The sequence below is a fragment of the Anastrepha obliqua genome, chromosome 1, assembly GCF_027943255.1.
Source record: "Anastrepha obliqua isolate idAnaObli1 chromosome 1, idAnaObli1_1.0, whole genome shotgun sequence".
In the NCBI taxonomy this organism is placed as follows: Eukaryota; Metazoa; Arthropoda; class Insecta; order Diptera; family Tephritidae; genus Anastrepha; species Anastrepha obliqua.
This window is the reverse complement of record NC_072892.1, coordinates 150,109,077-150,136,065: the sequence shown is the minus strand read 5'-3', so window position 1 is coordinate 150,136,065 and position 26,989 is coordinate 150,109,077. Positions and strand designations below refer to the sequence as shown.

Below are 26,989 nucleotides of genomic sequence, written 5' to 3'. Positions count from 1 at the left end.
CGTGAAATTGGAAATTTTTAAATCTTATCCAAAAAAGTCTTCACACTTCATGAATGGATTTACAATAATTCTGCGACGTCAGCTGACACACGCTCATTACAAGTTATTGTAAGCAGATGCCTTCGGAAAATTCTCTAAATATTCTGACCAAATATTATCTCGAATGCTGACTTATGAGTCAATACTATTAGAGATCCGAAAGGAAAAATGGAGCTGGATTAGCCTTGTTCTACGCAGAGGAAATGGGGACTTAATAAGGGCCGCCATTGACTGGAACCCCCCAAGGAAGCCGCAGAAGTGGAAGACGACTGCTGAAGGCAGAAACCCGCACAATGCAGCTTAGCTGCGATGAAGTTAAGAGAATTGAAGAAATTCATTGTGTCCCAATGTTCCACACTGGAACTCTAAGAATTTATGATGATACGAGGAATCAGCCAAGACGTCCATGTGGGATTTATTTGCCAATAAAAGCCGTATTGACATACTTTCCATGCAGAATAAAAATACCTTGAGGTTTATTGAACTCCAGCGTTTAGGGTGAGCTTGTCAAATGATATTGAAATATAAACGTCAAAAGCGTTGCCGCAGAGCAAACGCAATTGTAGACGTACGCCGTGTGTATGCGTGCTTGTGCAAGTAAAAGCGTTTATTCGATTGCTTGATCCATAAGTGCATATATCACAAATCAAAAAAAAAAAAAAATATTCCCGTACTATATCTCAAATCATTTTACATATCCATACATAGGTATATGTACTACGTATGTGTGTATATTTTCCGCGGTTTTTTCTTTTTGGTGACTAAACCGGTCGACGTCGTGACGTTGCAATTTGCATTACTACGGTTGCCTATGTTCGCTGCGACACTACGATGAACTCGATGGAAAATTTCTCATTTTTTTTTTTCGTTTTTATTAGGTGTATTTTGTGTAGCATTGCAAATGAAAAGCCTTTTCCACTTTCTCCACTTCTTTTTCCAAAAAAATCATTAAAAAGCGCATAAATAAATAGACACTTATAAATACATTAGCAAGCAAGAAGCGACGACGAATTTTGACTTCAACTGTGCGCATGGGAGTTTTAATGGCGCTACGCTTGACTCTGCAGCTGCGCGCCAGTCGTTGCTGTAAACATTTTTGTGTAGGCAATTGTCGTCCCGTTGGCATGCAACGGAACTTGTACGCGACCATTAGTGGCATTTGAGGTGAGTCGGCGAGGGCAGGTGGTGAGCATTTCGAACTTGTTTGCAGCCCGAATTGACGCCACACAGCCACACCGCCGTCGCCGCCGCCGCTGCTTAAAGCTTTCTCGGCTCTAACGCAGTTGCTATTGTTGTTGCTAACGGAATGATTGCTGCCTACCATGGCGCACACCAAATGCAAGCTGGGTGCTTAAATACAGACAAAACTCAGATTTTTCATTCATTTCAACTGAAACATTCATAGCGATGAGTCAAAATGATGAGTCGAAATCGCAGAGAAGCGCGCGCGCAAATAGCAACAAACAAAGAGAAAAACCTTTTAATCTTTTATATTCAAAAATTAAACGAAGTAGATCCTCCCATGGATATTGGCCAGATTCGCATTTAAATTTCGTTTCACTGTTGCAGCTACAAATACTTCAATGATTTGGCACGACAAGCGCACACATCCAAGATTTCATTGCGTCACACTGCGCTCGAAGGACTTTGTCCGCCGCGTGCTCCGCCCACTTGCATGCCCGCATCGGTGCGCTATCGCACCCACGATGGCACCTGCAACAGTCGACGCCGCCCACGTTGGGGAGCCGCGCAAATGCCGTTCAATCGTTTTATGCCACCGGAATATGGCGATGGCGTCGACTCGATACGCCTGTCGATAGAGGGTGGAACACTAGCCTCATCACGTTTCGTCAGTCTATTGGTGCATGGTGCGCGCGATGGCGAAGCTGCAGTGACGCTAATGACCGCACAATGGGGACAGTTGCTCGACCACGATATGACTTCAACAGCGCAACCGAGGTAAGTTTTAAGTGCTGATACTTAATTTTTTGGGCTGTACCGTAAAAATTTATTGTTATTTTTCATTTGTCACAGATCGATCAATGGCTCTGTGCCCAGCTGTTGTGGCAGCACCGACTTTCATCCGTCGTGCTTTCCCATTAAAGTGCCGCTGGATGATCCATGGCTGGCGCCGCTCAAGGTGCGCTGCTTAGAATTCTTACGTTCCGCGCCTGCTCAGCGCAGGGATTGCATACTTTCGTGGCGCGAGCAAACCAATCAGGCCACCTCATACATTGATGCTTCGCCCATTTATTCTAATAGCGCTAAGTCATCGGATAATGCGCGCGTCTTCCGCAATGGATTATTGGTGTTCGGACGCGGTAATCCTGCGGAGGATGTTTGCCAACATGGCGCTATAGCCACACAATGCATACGCGCAGGCGATGGACGTAGCGGTGAGCAGCCCGGTTTGTTGGCACTGCATCATGTCTGGGTGGGAGAGCATAATCGCATAGCTATGGAGTTGAGTGAATTGAACTTACACTGGAGTGACGAGAAAATCTATCAGGAGACACGTCGCATAATAGGCGCTTTATTCCAGCACATCACCTACAGGGAATTCTTGCCGATTGTGCTGGGCCGCGAAGTGTGTAGACTATTTGATTTGGAGTTGGTGAGCACTGGTTATTACCAAGGTTACGATCCAAAAACAAACCCCACGGTAGCGAACTCATTTGCAGCGGCCGCATTTCGCTTTGGTCATTCATTGGTGCAAAATTCCTATAAACGCTGTGATCGGTTTCATAATTTCATGCAAAATAGTAAGTAGAAAGCGAAACGTAAACTGTCATGGAATTGTTAAGAAACAAAATCGTGCATTAATTTTAGATGTCAGCTTACACGAGGAATTTCAGCGTGGCGACATCGGTTCGCCAGGCTCGCTTCATCGCCTCATACGTGGCCTAGTGAATCAGCGTGCACTCAAACGCGACGAGTTCATAACACCTGAGCTGACCAATCATCTGTTCCAGACACCAGGTACTTTCAGCGCACTTTACAGTTTCAAAGGAATTCTCATATATATTTCCCGATTTTCAGGCTTTCCGTTCGGTTTAGATTTAGCAGCCATTAATATTCAGCGCGGTCGCGACCATGGAGTGCCACCCTACACCTCCTGGCGTGTGCCTTGTGGCCTTACACCCATAAATAGCTGGGAAGACTTCGCCAATGTGGTTGGTCCACAGTCGGCACAGCGCATTAGCCACGCCTATCGTAGCGTGCATGACATCGACCTCTTTGTCGGCGGCATTGCCGAACGACCAGTTGTAGGTGGACTCGTCGGTCCCACATTCGCCTGCATAATCGCGCAACAGTTCAGTAATTCGCGCAAGGGCGATCGCTTCTGGTATGAGAATGGCGGTTTCGAGAACTCGTTAACGCCCGCGCAATTGCACTCAATAAAGCGCGTCTCATTGGCGCAGGTCTTATGTCGTGCAGTTGGTGGTGGCACAATGCAACCGCATGTATTCTTACCCACCGACATCAAGGGCAACGAGCGTCAAGCATGCGGTACAGGAGCGCTGGCTCCACTCGACTTGAGTCCGTGGATCGAACAAAATCCTTTTGCGACTGTGCCAACAACGCCAACCGATGAACCGGAACGTGTGTTTGAGATCATAACGACTGACAAAATTACCGAGACTGTGCCGACTGATTCTGTGACGGTGATAAAAGAGAATAAGGCAGGTTTTCCAAATCGTGTACGACCAACGGATCACAAGAATTCGGCTACAGGGAACAATGGCTTCGTGTCAGGCATACAAGTGCCAGGCGAAATTATTCGCATAAATGACAAATTAGACATTCGACAGAAAGTTACACCGGTGAAACGACCAACTGTGACGGCCAAACCCATCAAGGGTATCAATAACAAGCTTGATCGAAACCCACCAAAGCTTACGCTTAATATACGAGGTGTGACTGTACAACGACCACAAGGTACACGACGCACGACAGCTGTGGTGAACAATATACCAATAGAGCTACGAAGCGCAACACCAGATGAGACTGAACCTAATACCGCTACAAAAACAACTACTATTAAGATCAAAGATAACTCACAGACAAACATTGAGGGTACAACCGAAAGCCTAACTGTGGACAAAGTAGAAGCACGCACAGACGATACTAACAAAAAAGCTGGACTTTTACTTAACGCATTACCGCCGACTGAGGAGCAAAAAGACTTGCTAAAACTCCCACAATTTAACGGAAAGGTGAGAGAAAATAAAGCTGATAACAATACTACTAATATACCAACGACATTGACTGCTTTTGGCAAAAGCGAAGCTACGAACGAACTAATAGAAGCTAAACAGGAAAATAGTTCTACCACAGAGGACAATACAGATATCGTCACGGAACGACAATCCAAAATTGAAATTGACAAAAGCGACAGAGTCTTCTTAGTTACTATTGAGGAGACAAGTGGACTCGTGAAAACTGAAAAAGACGCAGCACACTTGGACGGTGACAGTAGCGTTGACGTAGAAAATATTTCCAACTTCAAGGACGCAAAGAAAGACCTTACAACCAACGCACACGCAACACACAGAGACGAAGAGCTACAAACTAACGGGAACGACGAAAATACAGCAAAAAGTACTTTGTCTTCTGAAAAAGAGGACAACGAACTGCCAATAAACGCTGACGCAACACACCTAGACGACGAACGGGGAACTAATGAAGGCAACAGAAGTACTTCAGAGACTACTTTACTTTCCAAAGTCATAAGCAACGAATTATCAAGCAACGCCGAACTTACAAAAACTATTGACCATACGAATCAGTTGGAAACTTCCCTACCACGAGTACAGATTAACAGAGACAATGAAGAAAGTATGCGAAAAAACGAAGAATTCGTAGATATCGAGACACTTCTGCCAAGCACAAAACTGAACAAGACCACGCACTTTGAGGCAATCGACGTCGGTACCAAAAATACTACAGACAGTATGGAATTTGACACCCACGAGCCTACAACAGGCACAGTAGAAATGCGACCGAACGAAGAACAAAAACGTTTACAACGACGTAGACTAGACGACAATCGCAAGTTAATTGTTGTCAAAGTACCGAACTGGAATAATGAGACCAAGAGTAGATTTCATACAAGGGCAAATAAAACTGCGAACTTTAAGAAATCCACTACAGAAATACCACTTTTCAGTTTAACTAACACTCGCCCGACTTCTCGACAAGTTGAACTCAGACAATACCAAACACAACCGACATTTTATACGCGACCGCAAAAAGTGGTAGTCAATGGACCCAACACAGACCAATACGAAATCGAAATAAACATACGACAAACGAACAAACAATCAACCTCAGCACTGCCTATCGGCGCCTCTACCAATTCTTACACGAACTATGCTACTTCTTACAAACCATTCGGCTATAACAAATACTCACCCAGTTATGTGGGCACCTATTACTCTAGCACTGTGCCGTCATACGCGTTTTACCCAAACACACCAGCCGCCTCGTCAAATGTGGTACAGACGCGTCGTACCAAACCGCCGACTGTAATTTACATTAACGAACATGAAGACCGTTATACTAGTACCACACGCTCACCCGGACTGTTACAAAATATCATATCATTCGCCTCTAGCGGTTTTGGAAACATCAACAAGCAACCGAGTCCACATAGCACGACAAGTCAAAAGGAGCGTCCGCTTTATGGAGCGAGCGTATCGAGCGTGCATGAGAACAATCATCAGATTTATGCACCACCGAATACAGATACGTCTGCCATTTCGCATTACGTACCACGCCCGGCCTCACAGCAGACCGGTCTACCAGCGTTTCCAGCAGTGCCTGCTGCAGCTAGTCTGAGTCAGGTAGGCGGTGTGGTGAGTAGCGGTGTTGTACAGGCAACCAGTAGTGCGATTAGTGCTGGCAGTTTCGGCACTATCACCGGAGTAGCACAAGCAAATGGCGCCGATAGCACATTTAGTTTCAACATACGACCTAAGCCCAGTGACGTTGGACAGCCGCAACATCCATTACCACCAAATCAAATTAATGCTGGCAGTTATGGTTTACTGCCCTCACGAAATCCCACCTATAATCAACTACCAAATCCTAGTTTTGGTAACTTGCCGCATTCGGCAGCTTCCACTGGTGGTCACACATACTTTACCAATTCGCAGAAGGACAATGCGAATAGTCCATTTTCAAGTGAAAATAAGAGACCTCAACTGACAAATTATGGCTACTACAGTCAAATACAGGCCGCACCATTGCAGAAGAAGACAGATCAAGAACATATTCTGACTATAAGCGACTATGACGAGCTTCCCATATCACGCACACTCGAACGACTGATGACCAAGAATGTGACACACGAAGCGAACATTGCGTACGATACGCAGACTGACGAGGACGATGACGCTGACGACGATGACGACGCTGATTACGATTACACGGACGATATTTTGGGTGTGAGTGAAAAATTTGACCGCGACGGTTATATGAGACCTGAACATATGATCAATGCACTGATTAAGTCGAAGGAGAACGAACTGAAAAACTTGACTGCCAACAAGAACTGCACTACAAAACCTTTGGACGACAATTACGTACTACCAGTACTTAGTACCACCACAGACACGCTGAAAAATAACAATTCACTTGAACCACCCAAACAAAATAACGACATAATAACAACAACCATAGAATTGGTGAATGCGACGACAGAACTTGTGACGAACTTTCCCGATATTGAGGGTAAACATCTCAATAATGACATATTAGCCGAAAGCCATGAAGACGATACGAACGAGACTTTGATTGCTTCCAAAGCGATTGCCATCAAAACGTTGAGGGACGAAAAACAGGACACGAAGAAGTCTGGAATGGAACATGCAAAGGTTAAGGCCATCCTTTCCGAACCAATTGCTTTTGCGCCTATCAAAATTTTAACCAAATTAGAACGGTTCGTAAAGAAAGTTCGAAGCTACAATCAAAAGGTATCAACTTACGCTGTGCATTTATTTTCTAGACCAGACAATTGGGTAATTTACGATTCACCCAAAAATTATCCGCTGCTGCCTGAATTGCCGGTAATGAATGTGGATTCTTCAGCACCTGCAGATGAAATACCAATGCCTATAAAGGGTTTGGCTAGCATTTGGTTGAAAAAAATTAAAAACCGAAAAGATATAAACAGAGCGCAATTTCTCGCAACTGAACCACCGAAGTCCGTCGGCGCTATGTTTGAAGAAGAGGCCAATGTGAGGTCGAAGCCGCAGGCTTTTACGACGCAGGTATCACCAACGAACGCGCTCGCCACCTAAGCTGAAATGAATGTTCTGGACGTGTATAGGGGGCCGAAGGTCGAGACCTTTTGTATGGTTAGTGTGTGTTGAATCGACGCTGATGTCGGTGAATTATGTATACGATTAGAGTTATGTATTTATTTATTTATTTATTGCTTTAATGAGTTAATATAATATTTATTTTATTAAAAATTTATTTAAACTAAAAAAATGGAATGTAAGTTTTTATCTCAAAAATTCAAATAAGGATTTACAAGTTGCTAAGTTTTTTACGAGGGGTGCCTTGTATATGTCGGGATTTGGCAATCCTGGTGTCGCAATCTGGCAACTGACAGCTGTATCGCAAAGTTTGACATTTTTTGACTTTTACGTACTCAGAACGTTTTGAAATACCAGTGCTATTTGTGTTGTTTACAGTAACTTAAAAGATTCATCTCGGTCCTAAAATGGAATTAAATCGTGAACATTTTCCTGCGATTATTTTTTACAACTTTCGACGTGGATTAACTCAGCAACATTGCATGGATGAATTTAATTCATTTTTTGGCGATGAAGCTCCATCAAGGACCAGTGTTTATCGATGGTATGGTGAATTCAATCGTGGTCGTAGTTCACTTCAAGAGGAATTTCGTGAAGGTCGTCCAAAATCAGTTGTTGTTCCGAAAACCATTGATGCTGTGCGCGAACTGATATTGCAAGATCGTCATGTGACCTATCGTGAGATTGAGACAATCTTAGGCATTAGTGGGACCAGCATACATTCAATATTGCATAAACATTTGACTGTCAAAAAAATTTGTTCGCGTTGGATCCCACACAATTTGTCAATCGCTCAAAAAAAGGCTCGTGTCGATTGATCGAAGGAAATGCTCAAAAAATACGATCGCGGGGCTTCGAAACACGTCTATGACATCGTGACAGGTGATGAATCATGGATTTACGACTATGAGCCCGAAAGTAAACAGCAGTCGACTGCTGCAGGGTGTTTCAAGATGAGCCAAATCCAACAAAAGTTGTTCGCGCACGAAGCACTTCCAAGCAAATGGTCGCCTGTTTTTTCGGAAAAACTGGACATGTCGCAACCGTACCACTAGAACAACGCAGAAGAGTAAATTCTGAGTGGTACACAACCATTTGTTTGCCAGTTGACTTCCAAGAAATTAGGAAAACCAATCGCCAAAGACGGATCACTTTTCACCAGGACAATGCGAGCTCTCACACATCGGCTCAAACAACTGCACTTTTGAGCACCCAAAACATCGAATTAATGGGTCATCCGCCGTATAGTCCTGAATTGGCACCGAATGACTTGTTTTTATGCACGTACGTAAAAAACAAACTGAGAGGTCAACGTTTTTCGACACCTGAAGAAGCGGTTGCGGCATTCAGAATGCATGTTTTGCAGGTACCTCATTCAGAGTGGCAAAAGTACTTCGACAATTGGTTCAAACGCATGCAAAAGTGTATATATCTTCATGGAGAATATTTTGAAAAACAATAAAATGATTTTCGATTTTTAAAATTTGTTTTTGAAAGTGGTCGCGTACGGTCTACGAGTATTTACTTCTACTATTAGTGACACACTAGAAGGAGCTTTGGGAGAACTAAGTAAATGAGCTACCAACAGTGGTCTTAAAGTTAACCCAACCAAAACCCAGTTATTGTTGTTTAAAAATAAGAGGATGGTATCTACCACAGTTAGTACCATCGTCAATCAATGGGTTGAAATTCCGTTTCCAGACAGGGCTTTCAGAACTTGAAGCACAATGTAAAAAGCGAGTAGGAAAAGCTTATGTAGCTTATTATACGACCAAACGATTTCTTAGCAGAAGCTGGGGTTTTAAGTCTAAACTCACACTCTGGATGTACACTGCCATAGTAAGACCGATTTTGACATGCGGAGTACTAGTATGCATTATGTATTAAACAAACAGTAGACAAGGTTAGGTTAAACAAACAGTAGACAAGGTTAGACAGTTAACTAGCGTACAACGAGTACCCTCCGCAGGAATAACTGGTGCTATGAAATCGTGTCCAGCAGAGGCACTGAATGTCATACTAAACCTGTTACCAATATATTTTCAACTACGATTAACAGCAGCAAATACCGCCACCAGAATAAAAGAGGGTGGTTGTTGGAATACTAGGATGTTTGGTCATACTACAATTCTTAACAGTCGAAGGCTAAACGGCTATCCATCAGACATCACCGGCCTGAACAACTGCGCGGTTAGTTCTGCCTTTTCCAAACTGGATAAATAGGCAAAGCGAATAGGACTGGTGGTGAACGAGGACAAAACGAAGTACCTCCTGTCATCAAACAAACAGTCGGCACACTCGCGCATCGGCACCCACGTCATTGTTGACAGTTATGATTTCGAGGTTGTAAAGACTTCGTTTATTTAGAAACCAGCCGTAACATCGATAACAATGTAAGCCTTGCAATCCAACGGAGAATCTCTCTTTCCAACAAGTGCTACTTTAGACTAAGTAGGCAATTGAGTAGTAAAGTCCTCTCTCGACGAACAAAACTAACACTTTATAAGGCATGATGCCTGTCCTATCGCATGGCGCAGAAGCTTGAACGATGATAACATCCGGTGAGGCGTCCCTTGTAGTGTTTGAAAGAAAGATTCTGAGCAAGACATAGACATAGTGCAGCGAATAAAGATCCAGCGGCTACGTTAACTGGGTCATGTTGTCCGAATGGATACAAACCCTCCAGCTCGGAAAGTATTCGATGCGGTACCAGCTGGTGGTAGTAGAGGAAGAGGAAGGCCTCCTCTGCGTTGGAAAGATCAGGTGAAGAAGGACTTGGCTTCACTTGGTGTGTCCAATCGGCACCGGTTAGCACGAGAAAGAAACGGCTGGTGCGCTTTGTTAAACGCGGTCCAATTTGCGTAAGCGGTTATCGCACCAATCAAGAAGAAGACGAGTATATTCTAAGGAATAAAGCGAGTCATTTCGAGATTTTGGTTGAGCTCTTGTTTATTGCTTGAGAGCAAAGACTCCGAAATGTAGTTATTTCGAGTAGAACGGTAAAATATAAGCAGTACTTTCTGAAAACTAAGTCATTATTAATGTCGCCCGTTACTAACTCAACGACAACAGTCAAGCCCAGATTACAGGAACAATCCATGATTACATGCAATCAGCCACACTTCCGAAAAATGTATATGGAATCTTTTATGGCTGTCTGTATAACGCCGAGAACATTCCAGTTGATATTCATTCTGAGTCACGGTGGCCCTCAGAGCAGAGGGAAGTTAACTACTCTTTGATTGAAATGAAAATGAAAAATAAGATTTAGAATATCGTTAAGGTTTTGGGATTATCAGTAGGTCTATGATAAAAAAAGCTTTGCTAGATCTTCAACTTTCTCAAACAAAAAAAAAAAAAACACCGAAAATAAAAATGCAATATTTCTACGCAAGTTAGCCCCGTTTTCTTACCACAATGGATCGGCAACAGTCTAAGTTAGTGGGTTTAAAGACCCTTTACCACTTCCCATTTTATTAATTTTAACAATAGAATGTTCAATGGCCCACTAAATGATGTTGAATCGTTATTAACCCTGCATGCCCACTGTTAGTCATTTCGACTAACATCACTGCTTTTTACATTTGTAATTTCTTTTTCTCTCATTGTATCAATTTCATTTTTAACGTTGAGAGAGTTTATTCAGTTGCAAAGCTGCTCCTGATCAGTACGGACTTCTTGTTTGGCTCGCTTAAGTGGTATGTATGTATTTGTAGAAATTGCGTAGTCGAAACGACTAACATTGGGCTTAGTGCAACTTTTTTAGCATTGAAAATGAGGCCGACTAAAATTTGTGAGGAAGAAATTGAAAAAATGTTGGCTATGTCGGATGAGGATGAAGAGGATTTCAGTATTTCCGAAAGCGAATTCGAAACGAATTTACTAGAAAAGGGTATGAATTCTTCGGAGGATGATTCTTCGGACAATTCGGAGGACTCGAATGAAGAACCACCACCTCAGGCGCCGCAGGATAATATAATACCATTTTCCAAAAGATTTTTGCGTGGTAAAAATAAATATAAATGGGCGACAACTAAAGGAAAACGGCGTCGGTCTGCAACTAACATAGTGCATCATGCTAGAGGTCCAACAGGAGCAGCAAACAATGTTACGGATTGCGCTGAAGTGTTTAAATTATTTATCACTGATGAAATTTTAAGTATTACAGTTCATTACACCAACATCGAAATTGAAAAAAGGAATGGAGATTTTCCAACTGAAAAGCCGGTGAACAAAACAGAACTTGAAGCACTGATTCACATTTCACATTTTTTATCAACTTTATATTTAATTAAATTACTTAAACTTTATAACGGCAGGAAGCCTTGTTATTTTTTATGTTCTTTTTAATTTATTTTTAATTTTTTCTCAACATCATGTGTTGAGCAATAAATAAATGTTAAGCTTTCAAGCTAAAAGTTGAGACTTGTGCCTTATGTACAAAACTTTTATTTTGAACTCTTTTTATGTTTAAATAATATAAAATAATTCTTTAACTTTATATCGGCAGTGAAATGTTTTTTAATTTTAAGGTTTTTTAATTTTTAATTTTTTTTTTTTGTAACACTAAGTAAGATATCTAAGGCTGAAGAGTAACAAAATGTGATAATAATAAAAATAAATGAAAAACAGAAACAATTGAAAATGTTGTTTTACTTTTGAATAAAGAAAGGAATAATATTTTAATTTTTCAGTAACTTTTAAAAATTATGAGCATAGGTAGTTCTGCAGCATCGATATTTTGAGCATGTTAGTCGAATCGACTAACATTGGTAACAACGTACAAAAAATCACGGTGGGAATGCAGGGTTAAGTGATCGATAAACGACATTCATAGAACTCCTTCAATGTGCGTAATACAAATTATTAATATAAAACCGACTCAAGTGTACCGAATATACGTACCTTTTGGATTTAGAAGGGTTTAAAACCTAAATATTTTCATCACTATTTAGAGCACTATGACCAACCCGGGCTGCTATAACACGAAAATTATGGTGGAAAATACGAAAAATTTACGCTGAAATGCACGGTGGTTTGTGTCCAATCTAAATGTGACAAGGAAGAAGAAAATTGGCTCAAACGTACGCAACAATGTTTAACAATTTGGTTTAAATAGTAACGGTTTCGCAGCCTAAGTTGTCTTCATCTCATATAGTACACCGTTCATGCTAAATGCTAACAGTCCTTTACTGTGCGCTTGACACATTAACAATATATTAGGCCTCTTCTATTCGCCACTTCACCGCTCGCTATCTCTATGCTCGATTAATTTGACCAAAAATTTGCATGCGAAAACAGCAAAGTGGCCGAGTAAGACTCGCCGCTAGCGACTATGGCCATAAGCTCATTACATGCACTGCCTTACCAACACATAACAATTTAAGGCAGCTCCCTTCTCGCGTTGCCAACATATGCTCACATCTACTAGTTGCTTCATCTATTCGCCGCTTGCTAACTCTTGGCGAAAGGTAAAAGCTTTCTATTATTCTATCCGCATATTGATAAAACTTAAAGCTTTGCGACTCAGCGCTTTTCCCCACACCGTGGTGAACACTATAAAGTAAACATAGATCAGCTGTTTAGTGTGAAATGTAATCTACAACGTTCGTGTATTTTATATTTTAATTTACGTTTATTTTAAATTAAATTATTCAATTATTTGGAGTTTCTTTTTAGGAAAATAAAACATGATCGTTTTACGCACGGGCATTTGGAGACATCTGTGGCAACCAGGGGGCTCACCCAGAAGTTGGGACGGGGAAAAATAACACAAGGACGCCCCAGCAAATCCAAGATTTGTGGAAGCAGCTAGCAGTGCAATTAAACGCTTGTAGAGGGCCAACTCGTACTGTAGCTAAATGGAAGGATGTAATTTGTTTAATATTTATTATATTTCTATAAAAGTATACATATGTGAACACATTTGCATTTGCAGGCATTGGGTGTGTGGAAGTGTCAACTGTAGGCTATGCACCAAGTGCCAAGCCTATGAGTGATTTTGAGGAAAAGGCTGTGGCAACTTTTGGACTGGCTGCTGTTCGCGGTGTGGGCACAAGAATGATAGAGAAACAGATTACGCCTTCCCGATTCGCCGTGTCGTAAAAGCGGATGAATAAACAAGCAAAAGGAAGGGGAATTACATGCTTGTGAAGAAGAGGAGCAGTCGAAAGCAATGGAAATAACCAAACACAAGAAATTATACACACAGACACACACGTACTTTCCTGCCACGGCGTCTTCCGCATAAAAAAGCAAAAGTAAACTGCATTTCGAGGCTTCATATTGATTTCTGCTTTCACAATTTAACACACAACACTTCGTTTGCATTAGTTTGATTAGTTTAAATTTCACAAATCGCAAAACTACCATCCCGTTCACTTAACTTCCACAAACACGCAATTTTTCCTACTTTAATTACTGCTCAAAACTAGGAATAAGGCAGCCTATCAAGCAGCCAGACCACAGCAGTATTTTCCAGGCGGAAGTTTTTGCTGTGGGGAAGTCCGCGGAGCTAGCCCACACAAGAACAAGAAAGAACTCAACAATTAATATATACGTGGATAGTCAAGCAGCAATAAGAGCAATAAGCTCATATTGTATTAAGCCCAAAAATGTTCGACGGAGCAGGGAGGCTATAGAAAGGCTAGCCGGAAACAATAGGCTGCATATCTACTGGGTACCTGGTCACAAAGGCATTATGGGGAACGAAATAGTAGATGAGATAGCAAAGAGTGCTGTGAGACTACCATTTGAACAAGAGAACGACCTACCAAAACCGCTAAACACAATATACAACGAAATGGACGACCACATGAAAAGGCAAGTGGAATCTAGGTGGACTAACCTGACCACATGCAAAACAGCAAAAGTCATGTGTAGAACTAACGACAAAAAACTGACTGCATTCGTACTTACGCTCTCGCGAAAGGAATGCAGAACTATCATAGGTATGCTAACAGGCCACAATCTATTGGCTGCATATGCCCACAAGATGGGGATTGCTAACACGGACAAATGCAGAAAATGCAGAGAGGATGTTGAGGAGACTTTAGAACACCTTCTGTGAGTTTGTCCGGCATTATTAAAAACGCGACTAAGATGTCTGGGAGCCCCATTGTTTGAGGGTCTGGAAGACGCCTCAAAAGCGGAGCTCCCAGCCCTACTTAGATTCGCCAAAAGCGCTGACATCCTACATGATGTCTACTTTAGGTATTCATAGAGGTCGGTCTCCATCTGGTATCGCTAGGGACCAAAAGGTCTATGCGTGGATTATTGCCAACCAGGCTAACTTAACCTAACCTAACCCGGCAACTTTATCAAGTCCTCTACTGTCGCCAAACACTGCACCAGCGTCAATTCCTCTTCCATCGCCTACCATTGCCAACCCCTTTGCCATCAACGTAGTAGCTCAATAAAGAACTCGGACACCCAAGTGATATGGTTTTAAATAAAAAAATTACATATTAAAACGAATCCCCCACAGAATCTGTGTTCTCTATAGAAGTTGTAACTGTTTCCTCTTTCTTTGGTTTTTCCTTAATCACAACATCTCTACTGGTTATAATCTGCCTTTTTATTGGATCATAAATTCTATATCCTTTTACATTCTCACTGAAACCAACTAGTATATGTTTCATTGATTTATTATCCCATTTGGCTCTTTTTTTCCTTTGGTATGTGAGCCATCACAGTGCTTCCAAATATACGAATATATTCTAAGTTTGGTTTAATTCCAGTCCACGCCTCATATGGAGTCTTTTCAATGTTTGAGGCTACTGACCGGTTTTTTAAATAGACAGCTGTGTTCGTAGCTTCTGCCCAAAATGTTTTGCCCAAACCAGCATCGAAGAGAAAACAACTTGCTCTCTCTACAATGGTTCTATTTGATCTCTCACTTAGCCCATTCTGTTCGGGCGTGTAATGATTTGTTTTTTGATGTATGATGCCTTCTGATTTCAAATAATTCTCAAAACCATTACTGCAATATATATATATATATAATTGGCGCGTACACTTCTGTTATGTGTTTGGCCGAGCTCCTCCTCCTATTTGTGGTGTGCGTCTTGATGTTGTTCCACAAATGGAGGGACCTACAGTTTCAAGCCGACTCCGAACGGCAGATATTTTTATGAGGAGCTTTTTCATGGCAGAAATACACTCGGAGGTTTGCCATTGCCTGCCGAAGGGCGACCGCTATTAGAAAAATGTTTTTATTAATTTTGCTTTCACCGAGATTCGAACCAACGACCTCTCTGTGAATTCCGAATGGTAATCACGCACCAACCCATTCGGCTACGGCGGCCGCCAATACTCCCAACCATTATCCCACATTATCCCAACATTATCCCCAATAGACGTTATATCCTATACGTAACTGAAACTGTTAATTTCAAAATGTCATAACTTTTTTAAAAAAAATCGTACAATAATTTAAAAAAATGCGTTTTAAAGCTAAAGAGTTGTACTATGCGACCTTTTCGTCGAAAATTAAAAAAAAAAATTTCTATCCCAAAAAAAATTATTAAAAATGGCCATTTTTTGACCTTTTAGGCTTCATTTACCAAAAATTCTGACGTGATGGAGCATTTTGAAGGTCAGATTCGTTTTCAGCGCATAAAAAACTACAAGAAACAAGTACAGCCATTCTAGAAACTCACCCTCGCAGAACTGTGTAATGGGCACTGATTCCTATAATGACCAGTATTTTTACAATGATAACAAGTAACTGTTTTTGTGTTCATTGTTTTGTTTACATTTGAGGTTGAAGTATTCTCGAAGGTCGAGGTTGGTCCGCCATTTTTACCATTGTTGCTCTTTTTACATTTCTTCTGCCAGCCTTCAGCGACAAAAGCGGAATTGCGCTCTGTTTCACTCACATCAACTGATTCCATATCAAGTAATTTTGTTTTGATGGTGTCGGTAGTTATTTGAATGCCAGAACGTTCTATTGCCATAATCATAGGCATAAATCGCTCAGGTAAACCGGCTAGCAACAAAGAACCGATCCATTCGTCACTAATGGCGAAGCCTGTTCCTCTTAAACGTTGAGACGTTTCCACTATTTGTGTCACATTTTCACTGTTTTCTAACCTTATGGATATAAGATGACGAAGCAAACTAATTCTTCTCGAAAAACCTGAGTCATCGAACAAAGCACCCAGCTTTTCCCACAACTCTTTCTTAGTCTCACCAACTTTACAATTCGGAACTTGGTAAAGGTAAGTCGTCGAAATGGTGTCTGATATACTACCATGTCAGTGGAATTGTTACGTCGCGTCAGTCGCAGAGGGTTAAACGAGAAATGTTTGAGAAAGCATTTTATTTTATTATGTAATAGAATATTTATGGGGCATTCCTTCTCAACGGGAGACCCCTATCCATCCAAAAATGTTTTTGAGCTAGAGAGTTCTAATAGGGCTTAAAATTTAGCTCTTTTTATCTACTTTTCAATACAGAGTGGCCAAAAACGAAATTCAAGATGGCTCATTTAATATGGCTAAAAATGTAATCAAAATTCATTAAATTCATTCTAATAACCTATGCCAAAAAAATTCATTTCAACGGAAAGAGTTGTACGAAGTCTCAAAATTTAGCTAATAAAGTTTACTTTAAAATACAAAATGAAAAATTTATAAATCCAAGATGGCGGCCACAACATGGCGGCTAATTTTTTAAAACTACTCAAATCCACTTAAAATTTATTACTTGGGGGTTTTTTGGGTCGCTGATTACAAATCTGGTGTTAGATTTCCAAATTTCAAAATGGCGGATCCAATATGGCGGACGGATTTTTGAAAAAACTCATGAATTCGCATGAATCTCGTTACTCAGGAGTTTTTTTAGTCGATGATTACGAATCTTTTGTTAGTTTCAAAAAATTTAAGAAGGCGGATCCAATATGGATAGCTAAGGTCCAGACAGTTAAGGCAAGACTAGTTTTGGTCCAACCAGCAAAGGCAAGACAAGATCATATTCCAGACAGTTAAGGCAAGACTACTTTTCGACCAACCAGCCAAGGTAAGATAAAATCATTTTCCTGACAGTTAAGGCAAGAATAGTTTTAGTCCAATTCACTTAACCTTGTAGTTTAGTACAATGCCATTTGGAGCGTTTGAGTATCTTTTCATTAATAATTGTTTATTCTCACAGACCAAAAAACAGTAATTTTTTATTATTTGTGGGACTGCTGGAGCTTCGCTGAATCTTCTTTTGAGAAATCTGTCTACGCTCTCATGCGTTTTTCGACTGTAATAAAAAACTTTAATACTTGTAAAATGTTTCTCTTCCCATTTTACAAGTTTGTCATGGGATAAGAGCTTCGGACGGCTTAGACAGAAGACTGTTTCGTGCAGCTTCTCTTTTAAACGTCGCGCCAATACCATCTGAGGGTCCTTTCCCATGCGCAGTCACATGTACATGCCATTCAGCTTTTACTCCAAAGTCTTCTTCATGATGGACCAAGTTTGTCATTTGACATTTATTTTTGAAGTGTTGCTTGGCCCCATCGCTGAAATAAATTAATTTTTTCACATTATGGTTTTCCTTTAAATAAGGAATTAATATTCTTTGCATTGAATAAACAGCCGCAGTATCATGTCGAGTACCCTCAGATAAAAATACAAGACTCTTATGTTTAATTTCGGTATCTACTTTGTAATAAAACATGACAGGAAAGACTGTACATTGCGTGTTGTTAAAATGAAACGCTTGAGAGGCATCTTGAACAACGTATTTATAGTTCTCAGAAAAGTCCAAAATAATAAAAACTTCACCATCATCTAAATTGTCCTTCTTATCACGATGGAACTGCGACTGCTGTTTTGCCAAAAATGAGTGAGGTTTTAGAAGTAGAAGCTTATTGCATAATTCTTCTATATATTCTGCTGTGGGGACAATGCGTGCCTGCAATGTGGATCTGTCTGTACTAGTCCATGCACTATATTGTACATGGTAAATATTTTTTCCATCTAATAATTGCTTTAAGGATTGCGAGAAGTTTGCAATACTTGGACATTCATCACATGTACCAAGGAAGCAATTCTCAGTGGGATTTTTGCAGCTGATTTGCTTTAAACAATCCTTATAACTTTTTATTGGAGTTTCCAAGTTTTCTGTTAATTTTTCAATTTCAATCGCATCCAAAGCAACTTACAATTCTGATGAATGATACACACGCAGACAGAATGAGTTCCACTGCCTCCAGCAAGAATACATTGTTTTGGGCGGAGAAGGGCAAATTTACTGAAACTTACCGGAAAGGTTTCGTTGGATTCTTTGTATAAAGAAAAAAGTCCCTTCAAATCCAAAAGTAGAAGACGTTTTTGCTTCAAAGACTTACCGTTTTCATCTTTTACAGAGACCACATCTTTCTGACCAGCCATTACTCTACTGTTTTCGTCACTAGTGTAAAATTTCACCACATTTTCAACAGTTGATGACGATAATGCTTTTCCAGACTTCGCTGTAGTCTCTGCCAAAATACCATTAGAATTTCGAAGATCTATAGCCTTCTTAGCAAACTGCCAACTGCAGGCAAATTCTTCTGAAATTTTGTTAGCACTCCATGTCTTCGGGAGTACAGTAAGAATGCGTAACCTTAATGGATCATTAATAGCCAAACTTGAAAATTTTTCTTTCAAATCAGAAATCATTTCTTTCAATTCGATTTCTCTTTTAGAACGAACAGTCACTGGATTTACTGCATTATGGTCCATATCCGTGCTGACGACAACTTTATTCATTTGATGCACTGACGCTTCCGAATCTTTTTTATGAATTTTAGACTCATGTTTCCTTTTCCTGCATTCAGAACAAACCTTGACTGAATCAGGAAGCTCAGGAAATTTCCGTTTCAAACTAGTTGAAATTTTTCGCAAATTTTTACCTTTGTGGTTAGAAACACCAAAAGGATTGCAACATCGGTCTCTATGAAAGATGTCCTTACCTGACATCCTTTTTATCAATATTAAAAAAAAGGAGATTTAGATAGAAAAGGTGAGAAAGGATAGGAAAAACTTTGGAACCTGCAAGACTTTTCCTAAAATTCTTTATGAAAATGGAAAAAAAAGAAAAAGTAAGGAGGATACACTAAAAAGAAGGATGTAAAATTTTACTTTAATAAAACTGTTATAATTAACAGAAATACGTGCAAGGAAGGGTTGTTCTGGATCGCTGTCACTGAAAGAGTTCGACTGCTCTGGTCCGCTATCAGGGATATAATGAACGAACTGGCGTTCGTGCAGTAGTGGGGAAACGCTGCTTGGTGGGGCAAAGCGACGCGCTGATTGGCTCTGTGGTTCTTTCAGTGCAGTAGCGTAACAAGGCTGGCCGGTACCTCGAGACAGTGAGGATACGCGCAAACGTATCATTTAATTTTTAATGTTCAATTTCTCGAAAGCAAACAAGTCAATAGACTTGTTCGACATATGACATAGATATGATGAATGGTATATTAGTATGGTATGTGGGGGTTAGGGCATAATGTTATATAAATAATTCTTTATATATTCGTGAAAATTAATTATGTAGGTAGAAAGAAAAAACTATTTTTAAAAATAAGATAACCAAAATTAGCGATGGTTATCTTATTATTCAACTGCTGAGTGATAATATCTTCTTGACATATATTTTTAAAAATGCTTATTTCAAGTAAAACCGGAGGTAAGACATTATAAAAATTCGGAAATTATATTGTTTTATAATATAAATTTAACAGTAACATTGTTAATTGGTTCCACTGATTTTCCATCATTTGTCATTTTTACATGAATTTATCAAAGAATTGCTTGGGTTTCAATGAAAATAACGAACTAAACCTCAAAAAACTCATCAAAATTCTTAATTTCAGCTAAAAAAAAAAAAAAAAAAACAAATTAAGGATGAATTGTTACAAATAAATTTTTTATTTAAATTAATTAAAAACCGAAAATTTCAATTTAATCAAGAAGATATTTATGAAGTTATTAAGCAAAGATTCAAAAGTGTTCTGTTTATGAAAAATCACCCTTACAGCCATATGGTAGCGATCAAAAAGTAAAACAAGGGATATGTCACGAGACACGAAAAGTGTTATGATTGGAACTGATTCCAAATCTATTAGGTATCAAGAAAACAAACCAACTTCAATTAATGTAAAAAAAAAATGTTAAATTGTCAATTGTCAATTGTATCTAAACAACTATAATTTTAATTGTGGATTTTTAATGTCACATTTGTATTAAGCGACCCACAAAATCCTTCAAGACACAAATTCAATGTAAATTAAAAATATTTTTGACAAATCATTCGCCATATTGGATCCGCCATTTTGAAATTTGGAAATCTAACACCAGATTTGTAATCAGCGACCCAAAAAACCCCCAAGTAATAAATTTTAAGTGGATTTGAGTAGTTTTAAAAAATTAGCCGCCATGTTGTGGCCGCCATCTTGGATTTATAAATTTTTCATTTTGTATTTTAAAGTAAACTTTATTAGCTAAATTTTGAGACTTCGTACAACTCTTTCCGTTGAAATGAATTTTTTTGGCATAGGTTATTAGAATGAATTTAATGAATTTTGATTACATTTTTAGCCATATTAAATGAGCCATCTTGAATTTCGTTTTTGGCCACTCTGTATTGAAAAGTAGATAAAAAGAGCTAAATTTTAAGCCCTATTAGAACTCTCTAGCTCAAAAACATTTTTGGATGGATAGGGGTCTCCCGTTGAGAAGGAATGCCCCACATATATTTATATAATTGGCTCGTACACCCTTTTTGGGTGTTTGGCCGAGCTTCTCCTCTTATTTGTGGTGTGCGTCTTGATGTTGTTCCACAAATCGAGGGACCTAAAGTTTCAAGCCGACTCCGAACGGCAGATATTTTTATGAGGAGCTTTTTCATGGAAGAAATACACTCGGAGGTTTGCCATTGCCTGCCGATGGGCGATCGCTATTAAAAAAATATTTTTCTTAATTTTGATGTTTCACCGAGATTCGAACCAGCGTTCTCTCTGTGAATACCGAATGGTAGTCACGCACCAACCCATTCGGCTACGGCGGATTACTACATTGTTTATTTTATTTATTTTATTGTTTTATTTATTTTATCTTATTAAATAATCGAGATGAAATTATATGAATATAGATATAAAAAAGGTTTCTAAAAGAGCGGTGCTAAAAAATATTCTTCACCCAATAACTGAATTTTTAATATAAAAAATTTGTGGAATATATAAATGATTGAAAATTTTTTTTGTTCTTTTTCAGTTCCGCAGCGATATGCGTGAGTGATTGAACTTTGATTACAGGGTCCAGAACTCGAAGTGTAACCAACTTCAGACCGCTCGCAGATCAGCTGTCTGTTAGTTGGCTAAATGACAATCCAGAGTATTGTTTACGAAATAAGATTGGGTTTTCGTAGTTTCTATCGGCGATTCTGTTGAGCGTAATATCTCGATTGAAAGTGACAAAATGGGACGATATGTGGATTTACCATTAGAAATGCGTAAAATTGGTATCAAATTGTACTTGGAAGCAAGTCACTGCGCGAAATCGGCTAAACAATTGGCAAATCGTATTCTACGTTGCAAAGTTCTATTGCTAACTAGCTGTTACCTGCGGCTTCGCTCGCGTTGAAGCCCTTAAATAAATATCAAAGATCATTACATTTCAATAGGACTGAATCAATGTAATTTAGTATTTAAAAATTACTACATGCAATGAGTTTCAAAAACTTAAAATATGCTTTATTTAATTACAACAACAAATGTTAAAATATATTTCACTGTAACAAAAATAAATAATTTTAAATTCTTATAATTCAAAAAGATATAATGGAGAGTATTAATCTAGGATATTTTTGTAGACTATATTATAAGTTTTTCCGTCTTTTGCAAATAACACTTCGTTCAATAATGTGTGTGACTAATTAATTAAAACAAATTTTTTTGCCAAAATTCGTTTTTATTCATCAACATAGTCCTGGTATGTGTAAATTCCGGGCATTAGACACTCGCGAACATGCTACATATAGTTGACCGTGAGAGAAGCATGACTTTTCTAAATGCACTCCCGCTACCTGCAATGTCTGCCCTTGTGCTTTGTTTATGGTAACAGCAAAGCTAAGCTTGACGGGAAACTGAATCCTTTTGAGTTGGAATAGAAGGTCAGTGGGAATAATTGGAATGCGAGGTATGATAACACTTTTTCCCCTTACCCATACCTGTTAAAATAGTAGCACCAAGTATATTTTGCCCCAATTTTGTTATCCGGAGCCTTGTTTCATTACATAGCAGAGAAGCATTTAGATTTCGCATAAGTATCACTGGTACATTCAATTTTAATTGAATTTTATGTGACGGTACACCCGACAGTTCAAGTGAGTTTAAAAATTCCATAGAATATGAAGTACTTAGTTCCGTATCCATAATTGTATCCATTGACAAATATTCCTTCATTTCTCCTTTCACCTCTTTTAAAATGTCAGTGTTCATCCTAGAAACTACTTCATTTTTTGGCGTTAAGGGGAGGGTAGGGTCACAAAATCGAAATTTTTTTTCTTCACTCATCTTATAGTAAATCATTTCAAGAATGTTGTGTCAAAATTTTAAGTGGATCGGAGCAGAACTCTCAAAGTTATAGCCTTTGTAGGCACTCTACCTCGAATGCGGAGCATAGATAATTTTTCAGAGTCATTTTTTCAAACGCGTTTTTCCCGAAACGACTTCTTAAAAGTCGGTGCCAATCACAACTCCGAAACTATTCAACCGATTCTTTTCAACACCTCTCGAAAAACATATCTCCAAAAAAACTCTGTCATGGGCTTATTTGTCAATATTTTATTATTAATATTTTTTAAAAACTTATTGAAAAGATGTACAATAACATGCAACTGATTTTATTAAAGTATCTTAAGTCATATTTCTGTAAAAAATTCAAAAAAAAAGTGTTTTTTTTTTTAGCGCTAAACCCTACCACCCCCTTAATATTGCTCTTGCGCACAACAACTGATCACAACTCAAATTTTGTTGCAATTCCGGAAAACATGAGCGATGAGATCCACATCATTTTCTACTAAATTGCAAAATTCTCTTCATAGTGATATACATATAACCTTCTTTGTCAACGTCTAATCAACCATCACCAATTTTCAACAACATTTCTGCATAAAGTCCCGAGTCCACGTCATTATGTAGATGAACTCTCATATTCGTTTTGAGGCTGAGTTTTTCAACTGGCGACCATAAGCATGATGATTTAATACCTACATGCTTGAATTTCATCTGCTGGTGTCCCTCTCCGAATGACTGGGAGGGTTTGTCGGAAATCACCAGCCAATAAAACTACCATTCCTTCCAGTATATCTGAACTATCTCGCAAGTCCTGGAGAGTCCAGTTTAAAGCTTCCATAGCCTTCTTGTGAGACATTGTACTTTCATTCCACACTAAAAGCTTACATTCTCGCAGCATCCTACCTCACGAACTATTTTTACTGAAATTACAGATGGGTGAATCTTCCTGTTCATCACCCATAAAATAAACTTGCAAAAATGTATGCTAATAATTTTCTTCCGGAAATAGTGATCCAATTTGATGATATATCTGCTCTTGTACAGTAAAAGTTGGTGAAAATCCGGGCATTCTTATCACTTTATCAACTCCAAAGGATGTCATTTGAAAGCAAGAGTTATACTTTCTTATTTTGCTTAAGAATTGCTTTCACTCATTTGTAACATTTAACAATAAAGTTTTTAAAGGCTCTTCTGGTTCACCAAGTACTGGAAGTGAAACTTTACCACTGGAACAACACATTCCAGCAGTTTCATCTTTCCACTTGAAAGCATCGTAATACTGACATTTTTTATCCATTGTGTCAATAACAATTAAAGGATGATTATGATATTCAATTGCAGGATCATATTGAGATCCAGTACCATTAAATACATACCACTCCTTACTTATAAAATTTCTACGGCGCGTGCTCTGCATTTCTGCATTATGAATTCTTCTCACCTGCGATTGCTCTGGGGTTTCTATTGCTCTTCTAGCTGCCTGCAGCTCAGCTTGTCTTTCTGAGCGAACTTGTGCTTGAAAAGGCGGTTCAGTTGCTCTCAAAATCCTTTGTCGCTGTGATGTTGTTGTTTTCTCAGCTCTGCGTGAATCGAAGGCTCTTGATTTCGTGCAACTTTTGCCGCACGGAGCCGCGACGAATTTTTGGATAGATCAGATTTCCGTTTCCGAGGCATTTTTAAAGAAGAACAGAGTAAGAATTAAAATCAGTGGTAAGATTTAAAATAATCAAGTGACATCTAACCACAAAAAAGACACCAAACCTCAAAAATCAAAATTTTATATATTTTATATAAAAATATAAAAATGACCGAAGAAAACCAAATATCAGATCAATCTGTCATCAAGAAAAGGGTAAAATTCCAATTACTAAATTTGACCCAAACAAACAAATAAATAAACTGGGCAAGCTAAATATTCGTAAAATTGTTTAATAAAAAAAACAATAAATATAAAAAAATTTCAAACAGCTGAAATTTTGAGATTTTTTGACAAACAATTTTTTTATCATTCAAAAAAAAAATTAATAAGATGTATCCTATGTTACTACTAAGACCTCCAAAAACATGTGTACAAAGTTTCATAATAATCGGTTAAGTAGTTTTGGCGTGAAAGCGTAACAAACAAACTTACATTCACATTTATAATATTAGTAGGGATTACGTTAATACTGGTAAATTGGAAGCTAATCACCTCCAAACCGGAAGGCGAAACATATTGATTCCACGTGAGGAACGCCGAACGAAATGTCCTCCCTGACACTATGCCAAAATATTCAGGAGTTTTTGCTTAAAAAAGTAAGCCCACAAACAGCCTTACATTTCAGAGATTAACAGAAAGAAGAGATTGGAGTTCGCCAAAGTCTATAAACATAAATGAGTCAGTTTCTTTTTACGAAAACGGCATATTCAGTGTTGAGTCAAAATTTAATGTGTTCGGATCATATGGCCCTCCAAAAGTTTCGCGAAAAGAAAATCAGAACTGAATGGAAAAAATAGTATTCCTACCGTTAAGCGAGGAGGCGGAAATGCAATGGTTTGGGGGTGCATAGCTGCATCTGGAGTAGGAAAAATGGTTTGTGTTGATGATAAAATGGACAAACATTTTGAAGAAAAATTTGCATGAAACTTGGATTGGATGCTAAAGGGTTCTTGTTTCAACAAGAAAATCACCCAAAGCACTCATCTTATCTCGTGCAAGAATGGCTTATTATCACTGTAAGCAACTCTTTGGCCCCCTCCGCGTTAGTGAAGTCAACCGTGTACAGTGGAACAGCGGGTTGTATGAGCTATATGGGGACATGGGCATAGTTAAGCGGGTAAAAATACAACGGCTACGCTGGCTTGGCCATGTCATTCGTATGAAAGAAGAGGAAGAGGAAGACCACATCTCCGTCGGAAAGACCAAGTGCTGCAGGACCTGTCTTCACTCGAGATTTCCAACTAGCACCAGCGAGCGTAAGACAGAAACCGCTGGCGCGCCATTTTGGATTCGTCCAAAACCGACACCCGGTGGTAGCGCCACATAAGTAAGTAAGTAAGCAGTTTTAAACTCCACCTCAATCACCGTATCTGAGCTCAATCACCCAATCGAGCATGTTTGGGAGCTCTTAGAAAGGAGAATCAGAAAGCACAAAATAATATCAAAGGCGCATGAAATACAACTTTAAGTGCTGAGTGGGAGAAAATTGCAGCTAATGAAACCAAGGTATTTGTAAAAAGTATGCATCGACGTTTGGAAGCAGGTATTAAAGGTAAAGGCGGTCCAATAAAGTATACAAATACGAAGATGTGAACCGGGTTCGTGAATTTTTGAACATTGACCGCCGTGCTAGTCTACGTGAGATCAGTGAAGAGTTAAATTTAACTTATTACAATGTGCGGGAAATCGTGACCGGAAAACTTGAAATACGCAAAGTGTGTGCCAAATTGGTTCCAAATGTTTTGACTGATGAACAAAAGCAATTGCGTGTGGGAAAGAGTCGTGGAGTATTGGAAAATGACGAACAGAATAATACTTTAGACAATTGTATCTCAGGAGATGAAAGAAAGCTGAAGGGGAGGCGTTTCGACGATTCCGGCGGATGAGTTTAAAAAATGTTTCCTGCAGTGGAAGGACCGCTACCAGCGGTGTATTGACGTTCAAGGGTCCTATGAAGAATATTAGTTGTATAAGCCAAAAGGTTTAATAAAACTGCTTAAAAAAAATAATGCTCATTACTTTTCAATCAAAACCTGTAATTGCGGCGGGGACGGATTTCTTGCAAAATAATTAGATTGCTTTTCTGATTGCTTGATGACAGCAGGCAAATAACAAGCAAATAATTTTCCTGCAATTATAATTATTATTTACTTTTATATAGTTAAAAAAAAACTCATTCCTCAAACCCAAAAACTTATACTTTCCATCCTTACTCACGCACAATAGTCAACGCATTACTTGCATTGTGGCTGCTAAAGCAAGCAAAAAACAAAGAATAGACAAGCAAAGACACAGTTACACATTGCATCAGTGGCGCCAGCAAGATGAAGCGGGCAGCCGCGATAAGAGCGGAAACACACTACTTTAGCGAAG

The 26,989-nt window shown here is 39.1% G+C and overlaps 1 protein-coding gene across 1 annotated transcript; it reads left to right on the top strand.

Moving 5' to 3' along the window:
- The first annotated feature begins 1,688 nt into the window (after positions 1–1,688).
- LOC129236463 (uncharacterized) lies at positions 1,689–7,442 on the top strand. The gene is made up of 5 exons (XM_054870869.1): positions 1,689–1,998; positions 2,074–2,801; positions 2,869–3,018; positions 3,079–6,982; positions 7,049–7,442. Exons 1-5 carry the CDS (start codon positions 1,715–1,717, stop codon positions 7,341–7,343), a joined length of 5,361 nt encoding a protein of 1,786 aa, XP_054726844.1. The 5' UTR covers positions 1,689–1,714; the 3' UTR covers positions 7,344–7,442.
- Positions 7,443–26,989: the final 19,547 nt, after the last annotated feature.